The sequence below is a fragment of the Marmota flaviventris genome, chromosome 4 (assembly GCF_047511675.1).
Source record: "Marmota flaviventris isolate mMarFla1 chromosome 4, mMarFla1.hap1, whole genome shotgun sequence".
NCBI classification, from domain to species: domain Eukaryota; kingdom Metazoa; phylum Chordata; class Mammalia; order Rodentia; family Sciuridae; genus Marmota; species Marmota flaviventris.
In genome coordinates this window covers 18704638-18721343 of record NC_092501.1, presented here as the reverse complement: position 1 = coordinate 18721343, position 16706 = coordinate 18704638, and the positions used below count along the sequence as shown (strand labels likewise).

Here is a 16706-nt window from a genome sequence, read left to right as displayed (position 1 = left end):
CAGATTGTTGCTGTGAATGTCTATGCATATGTATTAGGTTCCTACAAACTTTTCTATGCCCTTTTTCTTTTTTGGAAATTTTTAAAATTGTAAGTCAAATAATTTGAGGTATATACGAAACAGACTCAATATGTATCCCCTGCTGCCTTCCTATTTTGCTTCCCTGAAGATAACCAGCATTGACAGTTTGATAAGTGCACTCTGTGCCTTTGTGCTGAGAGCCTTTAAGATGTTTTCATTGCAAAAATGTTTCAAACATACAAAACAATAGAGAATAGTATAGTTAACCCTTGATAATTAACCCACTTCCAATAATTATCAGCATTTTTATAATTCTTTCTTTATCTTGTCCTTGTACAATTTTGTTTTACAAAAATGACATCATAGGGCCAGGCATGGTGGTATTTGCTTGTAATTCCAGCTTCTCAGGAGGTTGAGGCAAGAGGATGACAACTTTGAGGCCAGCCTGGACAACTTAGCAAAATAAATATTTGTCCCAAAATAAAAGATAAAAAAGGTTGGAGGTAGAGTATAGCTCAGTGGTAGAGCATTTGCTTCACATGCACAAGGCCTTGGATTCAATCCCCAGCATGCACACACACACGTGCACACACACGCAGGCACACACACACACACTCACACACATACACAAATGGCCTTGTAGTATACATACTAATTATCAACCTATTTTTTACTTAATGACCTGTCTTAAAAATTACTGCATATGGGCACATTTACCTCCTTTCTTTTAATGGCTCTGTAGTTCTCCACTGCATGCTTGAATCATTATGTACTCAAATATTCCCCTATTGTTGGACATATAGGATGTTTCTAAACTGTTTTTATCACCCCATAAAGTACTACAGTAAATTTTTTGTACACAAGTCTGCATTGATGATTTAATTTCTGTAAGATAGATTTCCAAAATTAGGATGGTAGGATCATCGAGAAAGTATATTCTCAAAAGAATGTAGACACACAATCCCCCCACCAGCAACATATGGATATGCCCATTTCCTTGTATCCTCCCCAGCCCTGGATGTTATTGCTTCTTAGAAATGTGAATCCTTTTTGAAAAGAAATGGTTTAGAATTGATACTTTATGTATGCCTGCAAAAAAAAAAAAATCCTTTTTTGCATTGATTTTGAAAATGATCATGTTGCAATCATTATTTGGGGGAAGATAACCATTAGGAATGTCTGCAATAGAGGGGTCGAGGGAAATGTCTTTGAAGACTAGCCACTGCTCTTTTCTATCAGTTTGCACAGCGGAAAGGTGCTGGCCGTGTGGTGCATATCTGCAATCTCCCTGAAGGAAGCTGTACTGAGAATGACGTCATTAACCTGGGGCTGCCCTTTGGAAAGGTCACTAATTACATCCTCATGAAGTCGACTAACCAGGTAGGCCTGGGGACTTTCACTCTGGGGGCACAGGATAGTCTACACATTGGTGAAAAGGGAATGTCTTCTCCTCCTCCTCCTCTTCCTCCTCCTCCTCCTCCTCCTCCTCCTCCTCCTCCTTTCTGTTCTTGACATAAAGAGGTGATTCACAGCTGACATTTTTGTGGGGCTGTTTTGTTTCATGATGTCCCACTGCCCTTCTTGTGTTCAGCGCATGCCTTTACAAATTGCCTAGAGGGGAGGGGAGGTGCACCTGGATGAGGTGCTCACCAACATAGGAAAGCTATTTGGCCCCAGAATAGGATTCGTTGACTTGGTCATCCATGTTTCCAAGCCCCTGAGCTGATGGTACAGCCTCATCTTCTAAGCTTGTCACATCTGATGGCTCAGGTTTGGAGTCAGTCAAGAACTGTCCTCAGTGTGATAGTGTGAGGCCCTTGGGTCTGAGCAGGAGAGCAGGAGGGAATTAATGGAGGCCTCCTAAGTCTAAGGAACTAAAAATGCTTAACCTGTAGGAATTGACGGAGCCCTTGGGGACTGAATATGTTCGTCTTCATTTTTAAAGTCAGAATGGGAGTGGGGACTATATATATGTTGAGTGGTCAAAAGTCAGAATATTTTCTCTTTTATTTTTTTATTAGTTGCACATGACAGTACAATGATCTTGACATTTCATACATTTGAATCAAATGGGGTACAATTTCTCATTTTTCTGATTGTATGGGATGCAGAATCACATTGGTCATACAGTCACGTATATACATACAGCAATAATAATGTCTATTTTATTCTGCTGCCCTTCCTATCCCCTCTTCCCCTCCCCTCCCCTCCTATCACTTCTCTCTACCTCTCTTTTATTTTAATAAAAATGTTTGCTTTATGAATCCAAGGAACATGCAAAGGAGAAATCATGTTCCCAATTAAGGCATGAACTATGGAGACTTAAGGCCCTAGCATATTGTCAGTGGCCTCCCTCCTTCAACCTGGGCATAGACCACTGAGCCTCTGTGTTTCCTTCTACTGCTCAGGAATTCTATTTTGGGTAAATGTACAAAACTCCACTTGCAACAATAATACAGTGAGATTGTCTAGATTAGTTTTATTCCCAGTTCAGAAATGACAGACAGAGGTGCTAACATGTTTATATTAAGCAAGAGAAAAGCCAGGTGCAGAATTTGAAATAAATAAATCCCCAAAGAATCTTGACTTTTTAGTTGCACACACTTCTGCCATAGATTGTGACAACCTGGAGGAAAACCAAGCATCTGAGATCAGCCGATAAATGGGAGGGCAGGAAGGGCAATGAGTCTGCTTCACCTATTCAGTTCAGAAAATGGGAGAATTAGGGGCTTCCTATGAGAGCTCCCTAGCCACAGACCACTTTTCCCTCTCAACAAAGAGAGGCAGAATCAGTATATCCCAGAATAGTGCAAACCAAACGAATCTAAGAGACCAGAGCAGCAGCAACCTACTGTAGCAGCTACTAGAGGGAACAAAACAGTCTGTGTAGAAACTCCGTAGACACAAATGGAGTGGAAAGGCAATTTCTCTCTGTGTTTTATCAGAACAGATAAAGAGGAAAGATGCTGTGGAAACATGGTTGGGTCTTTCCCTTTCTCTAATTCACAGTGCCCCAGCCTTCCTTCAAGCCCAAGGGCTTGTGAGGCAGGCCCAAGGTTTTGAATATATTTCTTTCTCTGTAAGAAGAGTGAGGACTCAAGCAGCCTTGGCCTGTGCCTCTGTCTTGTGCTGTCCTCATCACCAAATAGCAGCCCAGGGTCACATGGGCCACAGCCCTCCAACCAGGAACTCTGTGTTAATGGGCCCTCCCATCCCAGAGGGGCTTCCATGGCATGATATAGCCCAGGACCGACATACATAATTAAGAATAATTTGGTAACCATGGAGACCAGGAGAGGGAGGGGCCATCTTGTAATGAGCTCTTTGGGTAAAGTTAATAAAAAGTTCTCTTTGAACAGATGAGATCAAAGAGAGTTCTTCCTTATACTGATTTCTTCTTTTTATTGAGTTATAAAGTAGATACTCTCAAGTGTATAAAGTACTAGTTTTAAGTATACAACTTCATTACTTTTTTAAAAACATACCTACATCCATGTAATGAAAACACAGGACATTTTCAGAACATCAGAAGGTTTTCCTTATGGCCCTTGCCAGTCATCTTCCCGCCCCCACTCCAAAAAGAAACTCAATTCTGACTTTTGTCACCATCAGTTTTGCCGATTCTTTTTTTTATATGCCTCTTCTTTTTTTCTTATGCATATACAGCACAATTTTTCATGTCTATGGGTGTACACAAAGCAGAGTCACACCATTCGTGTCTTCATACATGTGCTTAGGGTAATGATGTCCATCTCATTCCACTGTCTTTCCTACCCCCATGTCCCCCTACCTCCCCTCCCTCCACTTTGCCCTATCTAAAATTCATCTATTTGTCCCATGCTCTCCCCAGCCCCATTATATATCAACATCTCCATATCAGAGAAAACATTTGGCATTTGTTTTTTTGGGATTGGCTAACTTCACTTAGCATTATCTTCTCCAGCTCCATCCATTTATCTGCAAGGGCCATGATTTTATTCTCTTTTAATGCTGAGTAATATTCCATTGTGTATATGTACACACTTTCTTTATCCATTTATCTACTGAAGGGCATCTAGTTTGGTTCCACAGTCTAGCTATTGTGAATTGTGCTGCTATAAACATTGATGTGGCTGCGTCCCCGTGGTATGATGTTTTTAAGTCCTTTAAGTATAAACTGAGGAGAGGGATAGCTGAGTTAAATGGTGTTGAACTTCATTCACATGGACTCATACTACATACAGAATTTTGTTCAAGACCAGTGAAGTCGAGTCCTTCCTGTCTCTTCTAGGCCTTTTTAGAGATGGCTTACACAGAAGCTGCCCAGGCCATGGTCCAGTATTATCAAGAAAAATCTGCGGTGATCAATGGTGAGAAGTTGCTCATTCGGATGTCCAAGAGATACAAGGAATTGCAGCTGAAGGTAAGGCATCCTCTCATTCATTCCGTCATTCAACAAACAGCAGCTGACTTTCTCCTACTTGCCAGACACTGACCTAAGTGCTGTTGGAAGGAGAGTATAGGAAGAGATTTTAAAAATCACTCACTCCCTTTGAGGTTATCACTTGGAAAGGCAGCAAGAAAAGTGTTCATTGAGGTAAGTGCCAAATGCAAAGGGCTGTCTGAGGCTACAGGGGCAAAGGATGGTTTTACAGGGGAAGATGTTTACAAGGGAAGTCTCGAAGGAGGAAGTCAGTGGGACCGGTGGTTGCCTTTTGGTGGGGGAAGGTAGGCATAAACCCTGAAGACAGCTTCTGCTCTGCGTACACAGGCCTTCAGTGACTATTCTCTGCCTATCACCACCCTTGATTTCTCACTGTTTCTTCCCTCTCCATACTTAAGTCCTAAGCCTCACAGAAGTCTTCTAAGTAGTACCTGACTAACCTTGCCACTGGAAGAACTCATGGATTAATCGAAATAATTCCAAACAGTGTTTCAATTTTGTTTTTACCTTGTTCTGCATTTCTTTCTTTCTTGTTTTTTCCTTTCTTTTCTGTATTTTTTTTGGGGGGGCGGAAGGGTTGGGGGGATACTGGGGATTGAACTCAAGGGCACTGAACCACTGAGCTACATCCCCAGCCCCATTTTGTACTTTATTTAGAGACAGTTTCTCCCTGAGTTGCTTAGCACCTCATTTTTGCTGAGACTGGCTTAGAACTTGCAATTCTACTGCCTCAGCCTCCTGAGCTGCTAGGATTATAGGCATGTGACACGGCACCCAGAACTTTTCTGTTTTATTGAGAAGTATAATATACAGCAGAGTGGCTAATTACATTTCATAAAATGTAAAAAGTAATATTTGATGAAATCTCCTAAATACCATAAGACCACTACCTAAGTCAAGAAAGAATTTGGTCAGTACCCAGGAGCCCCTGAGAGTCCTTCCTCTTGCTGGGGTCTTCCCTCTTCACACTCCTGACATAGACAATAATAATCATTTCTGTGCTGGTTCTATACCCATTCATGACTCCCTAAACAGTGCTCAATGGTGAAAAGCTGAAGTTTTGTCTATTTTTAAGCTTTATGTGAATGAAATCACGATGTTCCCATTGTTTCGGGTTTTGTTTCTTTCATTCAATATGTGTCCTCCATGTTGTTGGGTATGTGGGGGATTCTCATTGGCATATACATTTCTGTTGTATGGCTGTATAGTTTGTTAATCCATTCTACTGTTGATGGGCATTTGAATTCTTTCTAGTTTTAGGATATTAGGGACAATCTGCTATCCTTCATAAATGTGTCATTTTGGTACATGTGTACGTAGTTTTTGCCTGTCTGGGAACAGTGTCAGGTTTACCATTATTTTTATTTTCCTGATGACTGGTTGGGGTTGACTGCTTTTTCATATGTTTATTGACTATTCCATCTGGATCTTCTTAGTGGGAAGTTTTTGTTTGTTTTGGTTTGTTGTTTTGTTACTGTTTTAAAACCATCTACCCATGCTTTTATTTTGCATTGTCTTCTGATTGATGGGCAAGAGTTCTTTTTAACTGGAGCATTTAGTCCATTGGATTTATTGTAATTAATGTTGTATTTGTTTTGAAATCTACCCTCTGAGTTTGTGCTTTCTACTTTTCCACTTAATAGAAATTTTTCCAGGCATTTAGGCTCATTCTATGTTTACTTAAGGGTCCATTTTGTTTAAGACCCACAGTCCTTAATCTGCCCTTAATCTTCAAGGTTGAAGTCAGAAGACAAAGGCTTAGTGGTATGTAGCTAGGACTAGCATTCCGACAAGTCTATATATGTAGAAGAGGAATATGTCAACCGGTCGCCCAAGTCTTGATTCTGCTTTGCTTGCATTATTGCCTCTGAAGTTTCTTTGCCAACAGGCAGAACCTGCCATTTTTTTTTAACCCTAATGAAAGCATCAGACAAGTACAAGATCCCACCCTGTTCTGTACCATGCCAGCTCCTGTTCTCTTGGCTTCTCCCCTGGGAGCTGAAATTGAATTTGTGCATTGTGTTCCCAGAGGAGCTTTGGTGTCCAAATGAGATGTCATCATGAGTTTCTAATTAGAATGAACAACAGCAATCAGTTTCTTAAAGTACAAAGGCACTTTACCAAGGGAGATAGTTTGGAGTTGGGTGATGCAAAAACTATGGGTTAAAGAAGTCAAAGGGTTCAAGTTGGCATTCAGCAGATGTTAATTAAGTGCCCATTGTGGGTGGGAACTAGGCCAGATGCCATGGACATAGATAGAGCAAGCTTATGAGGCGCTCAGTCTGGCAGGAGGAAAGACATATAAACAAAGAACCATAGCTAGCCTGTGACCCAGGCCAGATTGGAGGGTGGGGAGCCAAAAAGGCTCTGCCCCTTCCCACTTTGATGAGCTTAGACAAGTTGCATGACCTCTGTGAACCTCAATATCCAGATGAGGAATTTATTATCCCTTGAGTTTCTTGGTTTTAAGCAAAATTTTTTTTAATACTTTTGGGCCTCACATCACCCTACCTTATAAAGAATGCAGGGTGGATAATAATAGTAATTACAAGAGTACAAGAATAACATGCACCTTTAATTGAGTCCTGGTACTCTGGGGCAGGTGATGAACCAAGCACTTTGCATACATTATCTACTTTAATCTTGACGTCAGTCCTGTCAGATAGGTATTATTATCTCAATTTTATAGATGAGGAAACTGAGGCTAATAGAAGTTCAGTAACTTGCCCAAGATCACAGTTACTGGAAGAGCTATGATTAAAACTCAGCACTGTTTTGGTTTTGCACCCTGCCTACATTGTTATATTAGGTTGTTATGATCTCCATTGTCCACACAAGAAAAAAAAAATGGAGAAAGAAATAGGTAATTTTCTCATAGTCACCCATCCAGGAGAGAGATAGATGAGATAGCATTCTAACAGAACTTTTCAAACTTCAAGGTGCATGCACATTACCTGGTGTTCATGTCAAAATGCATTTCTGATTCAGCAGGTCTAGGGCAAGGCGTTTCTAACAAGCTATCAGTAGATGCTGATGCTCCTGGTCCTCTGAGCACACCCGAATTATCAAGGGTCTGGAACACATCATTTTGTGATCTTCAGTAGGGCTTTTCTCCCCATGCTGTCACACTGCTTCTCAGGGTCAATGTGAAGGTCTCATGGGATAATTTACATGATAGTATTTCAAAGCATATTTCAACTACAAAGCAATGCAGTCTTTATGCCCTTGGGTTGACATGAATCAGCAAGAATTCTCTCTGTGTGTAGCAGAAGAAACTATTCCAATTGAGTCTATTGACTTAATAAACAAGGAATTTATTGCCTCATGTAAATGAAAGTCCAGGAGTAGCTTTGGCCACAAGTATGGCTGGATTCAGTACCCACATGAGATCGTTAGAACTTGGTTTCTCTCTTCTCTGCCTCTTGCTGTCTTGGCTTTGGTTTTGGGTGCCTCCTGCGATGGCCCTTAGCAGCCCTAGTCTCTCTCCTCTAGATGGCATGATAGCTTCAGTGCCTTCAACAGCTCTGGCCCTCACGTCCCCATTTCCTTCAACAAGAGAGAGCCAGGCGGTTTCCTGGTAGCTCCCATAAGAGTCCTAAGAGTCACTCTGATTGCTTTAGTTTAGTGCATGTGCCTATCCTGGAGCCTATCTCCATGGCCCGGGGGAAGACCATACTTGGATTGGCTGCATCTCCTGCTCCATCCTCAGAGCCAGGAGACCTACACAGACTTCTGGAGTGAGATGGCGTTGGAACAGCTCCTACCAGGAGGCAGGAGAATGGCTACTAGGCAGGCAGATGGCAAAACGCCACATCCCCATGTGTCTCTGGGTCAAAGGGTTTACCACATCCTGTCCCATGGGGGAAGACAGAGGTGGGGGCAAATTTTGATTCCTCATTCTGCTCCAACTTTGCCTTTTGCTCATGAGGCAAAGTGCAGGGAGAAAAGGATAAGTTTTAAAGTATTTTCATCTCTTCTGATTGCTATTTTCTTTGCCCATATCTTCTTTCTCCGTTCTCTCTTTGAAGCAGGGATTCTATTCCTCAGGGGATTTGGGCAGAGCTTTTCATATAACAGGTGCCCATGTAACAGGTGCAGAATGAAGGGGAAAGACAACCTCTGAAGGAGTGTTGTCCTCGCTGCAGAGCAGGACAAGATGACTGGACTCATTGCTGGGTTGTTTTTTGGAGACTTCTTCAATAAGTATAGAATCATAGTGTCTCCAGTATAGAATTTAAACCACCGTCTTCTACTTACTGCACCCGAGAGTTGTTGTTGGGTGTGTGTGGGGGCAGGGGAGGGGAGTCCTTGTGCTCAGAATCTCATTCAGTAGGTTTGGGGTGGGACTGACAGACAGTCTTAGGTTCTGTGGGCAGAGGTCCTGGTTTCAGAGCCACTGGCCTTGCCAGCCTCTTGGCTGCAGAGAGAGCCTCTGGTTATGAGACACAGTCTTATGAATGGCCCATGATGCTCTCAGTTGGGAAGACTGAATTGGGAAATTGGTGGTTGAGGGTATTCTCTGTGTACAATATGATACTAACAGTTGTGATGAATATGAGACATGGTCCTCACTTGGGGAGGGTTTATTATCTAACTGGAAGACAAGTTGTTCTTGTGTAAAATTATACAAGATTTAAAGATTAAGTCCACAAGCATGGGAGCTACTAGAAGTTCAATGTCAAAACTTTGTGTGATTTAGGAATGTAAAAAAGGGAGAAGTTTCCAAGGAGAGTCTACTTAGGGAGTTTCTAGGCAGAAGGAGTCAGGTGAGAGGAAATGGAGAGGCTGGGGTGCCCAGTAATGTCAGAAACAATAAGGTCTGCCTTGGTACGACTTGACTCTGATGGGTGTAGCCTGCCATGCCCTGTGGCTTTTGGTAGATGACAGATGGGCCTCATTATCCCACCTTTACAGGGTGAGAAAGTGAGTCTCTCACAGGCAACCAGCCTTGACCCTAGGTCACCCTGCAGCTGGAGGCAGAACCAGGGCTGTTCTTTCTGAGTTGAGATTTGAAGTCATGGTGTCTCCCTCTCAGTAAGCCAGCACTTTCCTGGAATGACATGGGACTTGGAATCTCATCCTGTCTTAGAAGCAGCAAGATGTGTGGATTGTGAGCACCATGGGTGTTCCCTGTGTGGTTGCTAGGCTGCATCAGTGTCTTCACAGGATAGATGAAAAAAAAAAATAACATCGGAAATTTGCTTCAAAATAATCTAGGGGGTGGGGGTACAGATGTAAAAAAGATTGAACAGAATTGTTGAAGATGGGTAAGGGGTTTATGGAGCTCCATATACCTCACTCTATTTTTGTATGTTCAAAATCTGCTTCAATAAAAAGTTACCCCAAGTTGTATCATAGGCCTACTCTGTTCTCTCCCTTTTTGACTTTTCTGAGGTGATGACAGGTTTATTTCATCTGTCTTCTTTTTACCTTTAACCACAGAATGCAGAAGCTGGCCTGAAAGAAAGGTTGACAGGCTTTTCTTAGAGCTTTGAGAAGTCAGTTCTGTTATTTGAAAATCTTTGGTCATTTCTGTCCCCTTCTCAGATAGCAGCTGGCGGGTGCTTGGATCAGAGAGTGCCAAACAGTTTGCAATTATCACTTCTAATAGTGGAACTGACCCTCTGATCCTCTGGAGGGGACACAATGCCTGTGGTCACTAGCCCCAGCATGTACTATTTGCATTCTGTCTTGCCAGTTAATTTTCTGCATCTCCATGCCTCTGTTTCTCCAGCCATTCATCTTGGAGCAAGTGTTATGGGGCACCTGTTCCATGTGAGTCTTTGTGCTCCCCTGGCTCTGAGATGGAAGGAATGATCGGGAGGATTTGAAGTTCCAAAAGAGCAGAAGATAGTTGGGACCTTGGACAAAAGTCCCCTATCTAACCTCCTCAGGGAATTTTTACTTTTATATTCTGAAAAGTTGCCATGTATGTTTTACCCAGTTTGGGGTTCCTTCTTTAGCCTTTGCCTGCTATTCTGTCTTGGTAGTGTGGACCTCAGATTTGAGACCTAGGATGTGGCCTCTGGAGTGATGGCAAATCTCATCGCATGGACTTGGTCCTGATGGCTCCGACTGGCTTTCCCAAGCTCCACTGCTCATCAAGCGCTGGCCTGCGTGAGGGCAGCACTGTAATGGGTCTTTCTGTGAAGCAGCATCCCAGCTGGCCTTTCCCTTGATGATACAGTAGCCAGTTTCCACTGTGTGGTCCCTTCTACTGCAAGAAGGTGACCAATCACCCAGGCTGAAGAACCGGTGATCTTAAGTGGGATGGTGGGGTGGAGGGAGACAGGAGGCAGCTTGGGCAGCAGGCTTCTCAGCCCAGGGCAGTAGCCCAGTCTCTTTCCTTGCTCATGCCTGGGCGCTGTGTGGCCCAGTTCAAATGGGTGAGGTCCTGGTTGACTGTGCACATTCTGAGTGACCTGGTTAGTAGAAGTCGCACTTTTCATATTCCCATAAAGGGCCAACCTTTATAGTTGTACATAGAGGGACACTCATCAAAGTTACAGGGTGCCTTTTGAGGTGGCTGATCCAAGTAGTGCTAAGTTCCTGGACCTGCTGTCAAGCAGGAATTGGCTGGTTTCTTGACCTTCTGTGTCTTTACACCACAGGGGTAGGGTCAGCTGCCTTCTCTTCCACTTTCTTTCCTTTTGCATCTTCAGTTGACAAGAGATCTCTCCCTGGATGGAACACTGCATACCTCTTCCCTGTGTCCTAGCATGGACCTCTCACCCTGAAGCCACAGGCAGTTCCCCCTTCATTTCCCCCTTTACTTTGCATGTTTCCCAGTCGGGGCCTCAGTTTCTACAATAACACAGGTTAGCAGCTGAGCTGCTTAGAGTACTCACAGGATTCTAGTTCCAGCTACATCACATTTCTGAACCTGGCTTTCCCATCCATAAAATGAGATATATGATGGTACCTGAAGTTTGAATGATTTAAAGTTTCTTGGAATTACATGGGGAAAAAAATACTTGAGAGCCTGGGTATCATGGTGCATACCTGAAATCCCAGCTACTCAGGAGGCTGAGGCAGGAAGATCACAAGTTCAAGGGCAGCCTCATAAAAAGGACTTGGGACATAGCTTGGTGCTAGAACACCCCAGTTGAAAAAAAAACTTAGTAACTGATTAAATTTCTCAATAAAAATCTTTATCAGGTCTGCCATTATAGACTGAGGATTTTTAGTCCTGTTTTTTTTAATAAGCTTTATTGAAACATAACTTATATACCATAAAAGTCACCCTGCTCAATACATGTTTATTAAATGGGTGAATTCTTCAGTCTTTTGAAAAATGCTTCTGCCTTTTCTTTGGTGCTCATAAATTTATATTTTGAAAGCATTTATTTTTTTATTATTTTGTTGTTATTTGTCCATCCAGAGTTTAGGAAAGGGCTTTGGTTAAGATTCGGGGACTGGTTTGGTCCTGTCCAGGCACAGCCAGAACATAGTGATCTGGAAAGGGATGAGCCTCTGGGTGCCTGGCATTTTCATCTGTGAAACATCCCTCCATGCCCACCTCACAGATGTTCCCTGAGCACCAGGTAATTCCTATGTATGGATACACAGGAATAAGGTATGGAAGGGGTCACGCAGCATGGAAAGGAACCTGGAGGTGAAGTGTCAGTTGTCAAGTTCGGATTCTTTAACTCTCTGACTTGAGTCCCACTCAACTCCAGGAGTCACCATCTGCTTGGGACACAATGTGGCTGCTGAGCCTGGAGGTATGCAGGAGTCTGTGGGCAGAGGCTGCATTCAGTGACCTTCAGGTCTCTTTGCAAGTTTATAATGTCCCTCCTTTTACTCCCTCCCTCATGTTTGAAGTTTTTTTTTTTTTTTTTTTTTAATTTAGGAGGAAGGAGGTGGGGATTAAAGAACACTGCTTATCCTTAGCATGTGGGTGGTAAACTCGGGCTCCTTTTATCCCCAGCTCTGTGGATGCCACATTCTCAGAACCTCAGCCCTGCCCCGTTCCACATGGTGCTCACACTCCTCATCGCTTGGATTAGGCCTTTTTTCCTTCCTCATGAAAGGCACTTTCCCCCTTTGGTGGACTAGAGTGCCAGAGTCACTGCTGCTGCCCTCTGGCATTGGTGAAGCCATCTCTGATCTGATAGTGATCTCTCTGACTTTGCCTAGAAACCTGGAAAAACCGTGGCTGCTATCATCCAGGATATCCACTCCCAGAGAGAGAGGGACATGTTCCGGGAAGCAGACAGGTGAGGCTTCGGGTCTCAGGGCAGTTCTAGGCAGTGGGAACACTCTCCTGTCTCTCGTTGTTAAGGAATTTGAGTCACACCATGCCCTATCCTCATTCCTGTCCCATCTACTTGCCCTTCTGGATTCTACCTGTCCATGTTCCCAATGAAAAGCACCAGTCCAAAAGTGCTGCTTGGGTTAACATCAACAGAATGCAAAATGCTAGGCTATTTTTCCTTTGTAGGAATAGAACAAAAGGCCTGTTAATACATGGCCCTTTGAGGCAATCTGTGCTCTTCTAGAACAGCCTGAGCATACATGTGCGTGTGTGCTTATGTGTGTGCGTGTATGTGAGGGTATGGTTTCTGTTTAGAGCCAGCTCTTGGGTTTTTCATGAGCTGAATGTAGACAGATGAAAAAGAATGCCGATGGTCTCAAAAAACCCAGCTACTTGCACACTTACTCTGGACATTGAATGCGTGCATTTTTCCAACTCATTTCTTCCAGTTGAAGTTGATGACCAGGCAAAGCTGCAGCTACAAGCTGATAAGGGTCACTTAAAGATAGTCCTGAAGACAATCAAGGTGGGCAACAGGCAAGAGTGGTCATGGGGCCAGCACAGTCTGTAGTTCTTACCCAGGGATGCCACAGATGGCGCTCTAACCTCACTATAGAGGTCAGAGCCCAAATGTTTGTCTTCCATGATGGTCAAGGCAGCCTGGTCCCCTGGCCAGTAAGAGCTTCATGGTTGTCCAACATTTGAGAACCAAATAAAAATTGTCCACCCTTTTAGGATATCAGGCATATGGCTCAGTTGGTTTGTATGTGTATGTGTGATAAGTGTTCATGCTTAGAATGTTTGTGCATTTTTAAAAATTTGTGGTTATTTGGGTTTTTAACCAACATATGTAAGGCCATATCATGCAGCCTGCAGTATTGTGATAGAGTAGAGGGGGATTAGGCAGGTTGGGATCTTTATCTGGGTTTTGGTTTCTTGATCTCAAATATAAGAAGGTTCTAGTTTTGAGGTCTCCTTCAACCCTTCAATACCTGCTTAATTTTTTGTTTTTGAAATTTCTGAGTTCACCCTTCCCCACTGCCACTCACCAACAAATTAGCATCCCTCTACCATGCCCAGAATCTTCACAAATTGAGATAAGCAACAAATGAGAAAAATAGAAGCCAAGATGTCACTTGTATTCTGATAGAGGGGTGGCTTCAAGTCTTATAAAAGGACTGGCTAATTGAATGCCAGGGTTAGGCAGCCTTACCCAGGCTGGACAAGGACAATCTCAGACCCCTAGCCCCCACACCCATAGCCCCAGGATGAGAGTCCCTGAGTCTCTGAGCACCGCTCACTTCCAAGAGGAAAAAGGATAGGGCCGAACTAAACCAATCCAATTATTCTTCCCAGGAGCCAGAATGACCAATGGGGCAGAGAGCGGCCAATACCGTGCCTAGGGAAAGTCCCTCCTCGTAGAAGCCAGTAGGCTGGACAGGTCTTCTCTTGGACCACGTCCTGTGGTTCTGGACAGTTGTGACTGAAGAGTGTCCAGCTGGGTAGGGTTATGCCCAGTGTATCCATGGGAGAGACTGAGTATGCCAGTGCCAGGTGGGGGTGGGATGGGGTGGGGAACATGCAGATTCTAAATCCCTCTCCTTTCTCCCTCACAGATATGGCCCAGAACGTCCCCGGTCTCGCAGTCCCGTGAGCCGGTCACTCTCCCCAAGGTCCCACACGCCAAGCTTCACCTCCTGCAGCTCTTCCCACAGTCCTCCAGGCCCCTCCCGCGGGGACTGGGGCAATGGCCGGGACTCATGGGAGCCCTCTCCTTTTGCCAGGAGGGAGGAAGAGAGAGACCCAGTCCCCTGGAGGGAGAACGGGGAGGACAAGAGGGACAGGACGGACACATGGGCACATGATCGCAAACACTACCCCCGACAGCTGGACAAAGCCGAGTTGGACGAGCGACTTGAAGGAGGGAGGGGCTACCGGGAAAAATACCCCAGGTCTGGGTCCCCCAACCCCCTGCACTCTGCATCCAGCTACAAAAGCCGGGAGGAAGGCCACTACCGGAAAGAGCCCAAGGCCAAGTCGGACAAGTACCTCAAGCAGCAGGACGCCCCTGGGAGGTCCAGGAGGAAAGAGGAGGCCAGGCTGCGGGAAAGCAGACACCTCCACCCTGATGACTCTGGCAAGGAAGATGGGCTGGGGCCCAAGGTCACCAGGGCCCCCGAGGGTGCTGCATCCAAGCAGAGTGAGAAAAATAAAACCAAGAGAGCTGACAGAGACCAAGAAGGAGCTGATGATGGAAAAGAAAGCAAAATGGCCGAGAATGAGGTAATGATGCCATCTCCTTCCCTTGGTAAGGCAAGGCAGGTCCCAGAGCAGAACCTAACGATGCTGAGTATTTACTGAATGAGTGAATGCTTGCTGTATGCCAGGCACTATGCTCCACATGTGTTCTCAATTAAGTCACTTCATCCTCATAGCCAGCCTAAGAGGTTGGTATCATTACTACTGCAGATGAGGAAACTGAGGCACAGAGAACTACATTGCTTGCCCAAGGACTTTCTTGTGAAAGAGCCTGAATTATGGGCAATTATAGGCAGTCTGGCCCTCAATCCCACGGCACCCTGTTTACTTTATAGGAAATTAGGGAGGGACATAGGGTGAAGGTGAAGGCCTTCTGTAGTCCTGTTTGTCCAGGTAGAGTGGCCCTGAGCATTTGAACCCACGGAATCTGCCAAAGGGGATTACTCTTTGGTCCATTTTGTCCTCTCTGCTGCCAAAAGCATCTTCCAATCTTGGAGTTCTGATGAGAGTGGTATATGAGAAGCGGTCACCACCCGCTAAATTATACTGGGCGCCCAGGGTGTGGTGTGTTTCTATAGACACTGCCCACAAGGTTTTAGTTCCATTTTAATAAAAATACATGACAACTGGCTGGCACTTTCATCCAAGTGTCAAGAAGACTTACGCCCTGCCACACTGCTTCAGTTCCCACAGTGGGTGGGGGTCATGGGCAGGACTCTGGGTACTGGGTTTATATTCTGAGTTGACTTATGCTTCCTTCTTGCCAGAGCCTCCGACTTTTAAGTAGGGGTGGGATAGTAGAGGGTTGGCTTCTGCATAAGGAACTTGATTTTTAAAATCTTCTATGCCTATCTCCTAGTCACCCTGACCCAGGAGTTTGTAACAACTAAGTCCAAATAAGGTACCCAGTTCTCAACTCCACAAACACCAGAAAGTCATACTTTTGGACACTTTAGTCTTTATTCCTATGTGCATGGGTGCAGTACCACTTTGCCAGGTGGTGTGCTAGGCACAGGGAATTCAAAGGTGAATGGGACATAGCCCGTGTTATGTAGGACCCAAGGTCTAATGGTAGAGACAGACCTATAAAATAATTTGCATACAACAGAAACCATTTTGGAATTTACAGTGGACTAGGTGGGCAATCAACTCTGCCCAGGGAGAAGAGGAAAATTGCACAGAGAAGGTGATATTTGAGCTGGGTATTAAATGTGGACAAAAAGCAGTTTGGGGTTCCTGGAAGAAGCAATAGCAAGGGCAAAAGTGAAAATGAAAGACTATTAAAGAAGCTGGAGAATCTCCATGTGGTTACATCTTTAGAGCATATTAAAAGATGATTGGTTATTTTTTTAAAGTAAAATCATGATTCTGGTGTAAAGATTTTAGTGAACACATGTTAAAGATTTTATTCAATTCATTAATTAATAGAGACCTATAAGATGTAAAAGTATATAAGCAATCAGGAATGCTGAGACAAATTTGCAAATGACAAATGATGTAAAATTGGCCTCTTGGTCTGGGGTTGTGGCTCAGTGGTAGAGCACTTGCCTAGCATGCGTGAGGCACTTGGTTTGATTCTTAGCACCACATATAAAATAAAATAAAGGTCCATCAACAACTAAAAAAAAAAAAACAAATTAAAAAAAAAACTGGCCTCTTCCACAGAGGATTGGGAATCAATTGCAGCTGTACCAGATAAAATTCATTTGCATCTCTCTGAACAAGAATCATGAATCATTTGTATCT

General features: G+C 44.0%; 2 protein-coding genes across 3 annotated transcripts in view; one reads left to right on the top strand and one right to left on the bottom strand.

Moving 5' to 3' along the window:
- The window catches only part of Rbm20 (RNA binding motif protein 20), a 181976-nt gene that overhangs the window by 145449 nt on the left and 19821 nt on the right, over positions 1-16706 (top strand). The window contains exons 6-9 of the mRNA XM_027930004.2: positions 1261-1401; positions 4292-4423; positions 12584-12663; positions 14318-15023. Coding sequence (XP_027785805.2) covers positions 1261-1401; positions 4292-4423; positions 12584-12663; positions 14318-15023 — 1059 coding nt within the window. The remainder of the gene's footprint in view (positions 1-1260; positions 1402-4291; positions 4424-12583; positions 12664-14317; positions 15024-16706) is intronic.
- Bbip1 (BBSome interacting protein 1) overlaps positions 4463-16706 on the bottom strand; it is a 104615-nt gene continuing 92371 nt past the window's right edge. Inside the window, exon 5 of one of the 2 annotated variants that reach the window (XM_071610927.1) lies at positions 4463-4503. In XM_071610927.1, coding sequence (XP_071467028.1) covers positions 4478-4503 — 26 coding nt within the window. In that variant the 3' untranslated portion in view covers positions 4463-4477. The remainder of the gene's footprint in view (positions 4504-16706) is intronic. The other variant, XM_071610923.1, reaches the window with a different exon arrangement.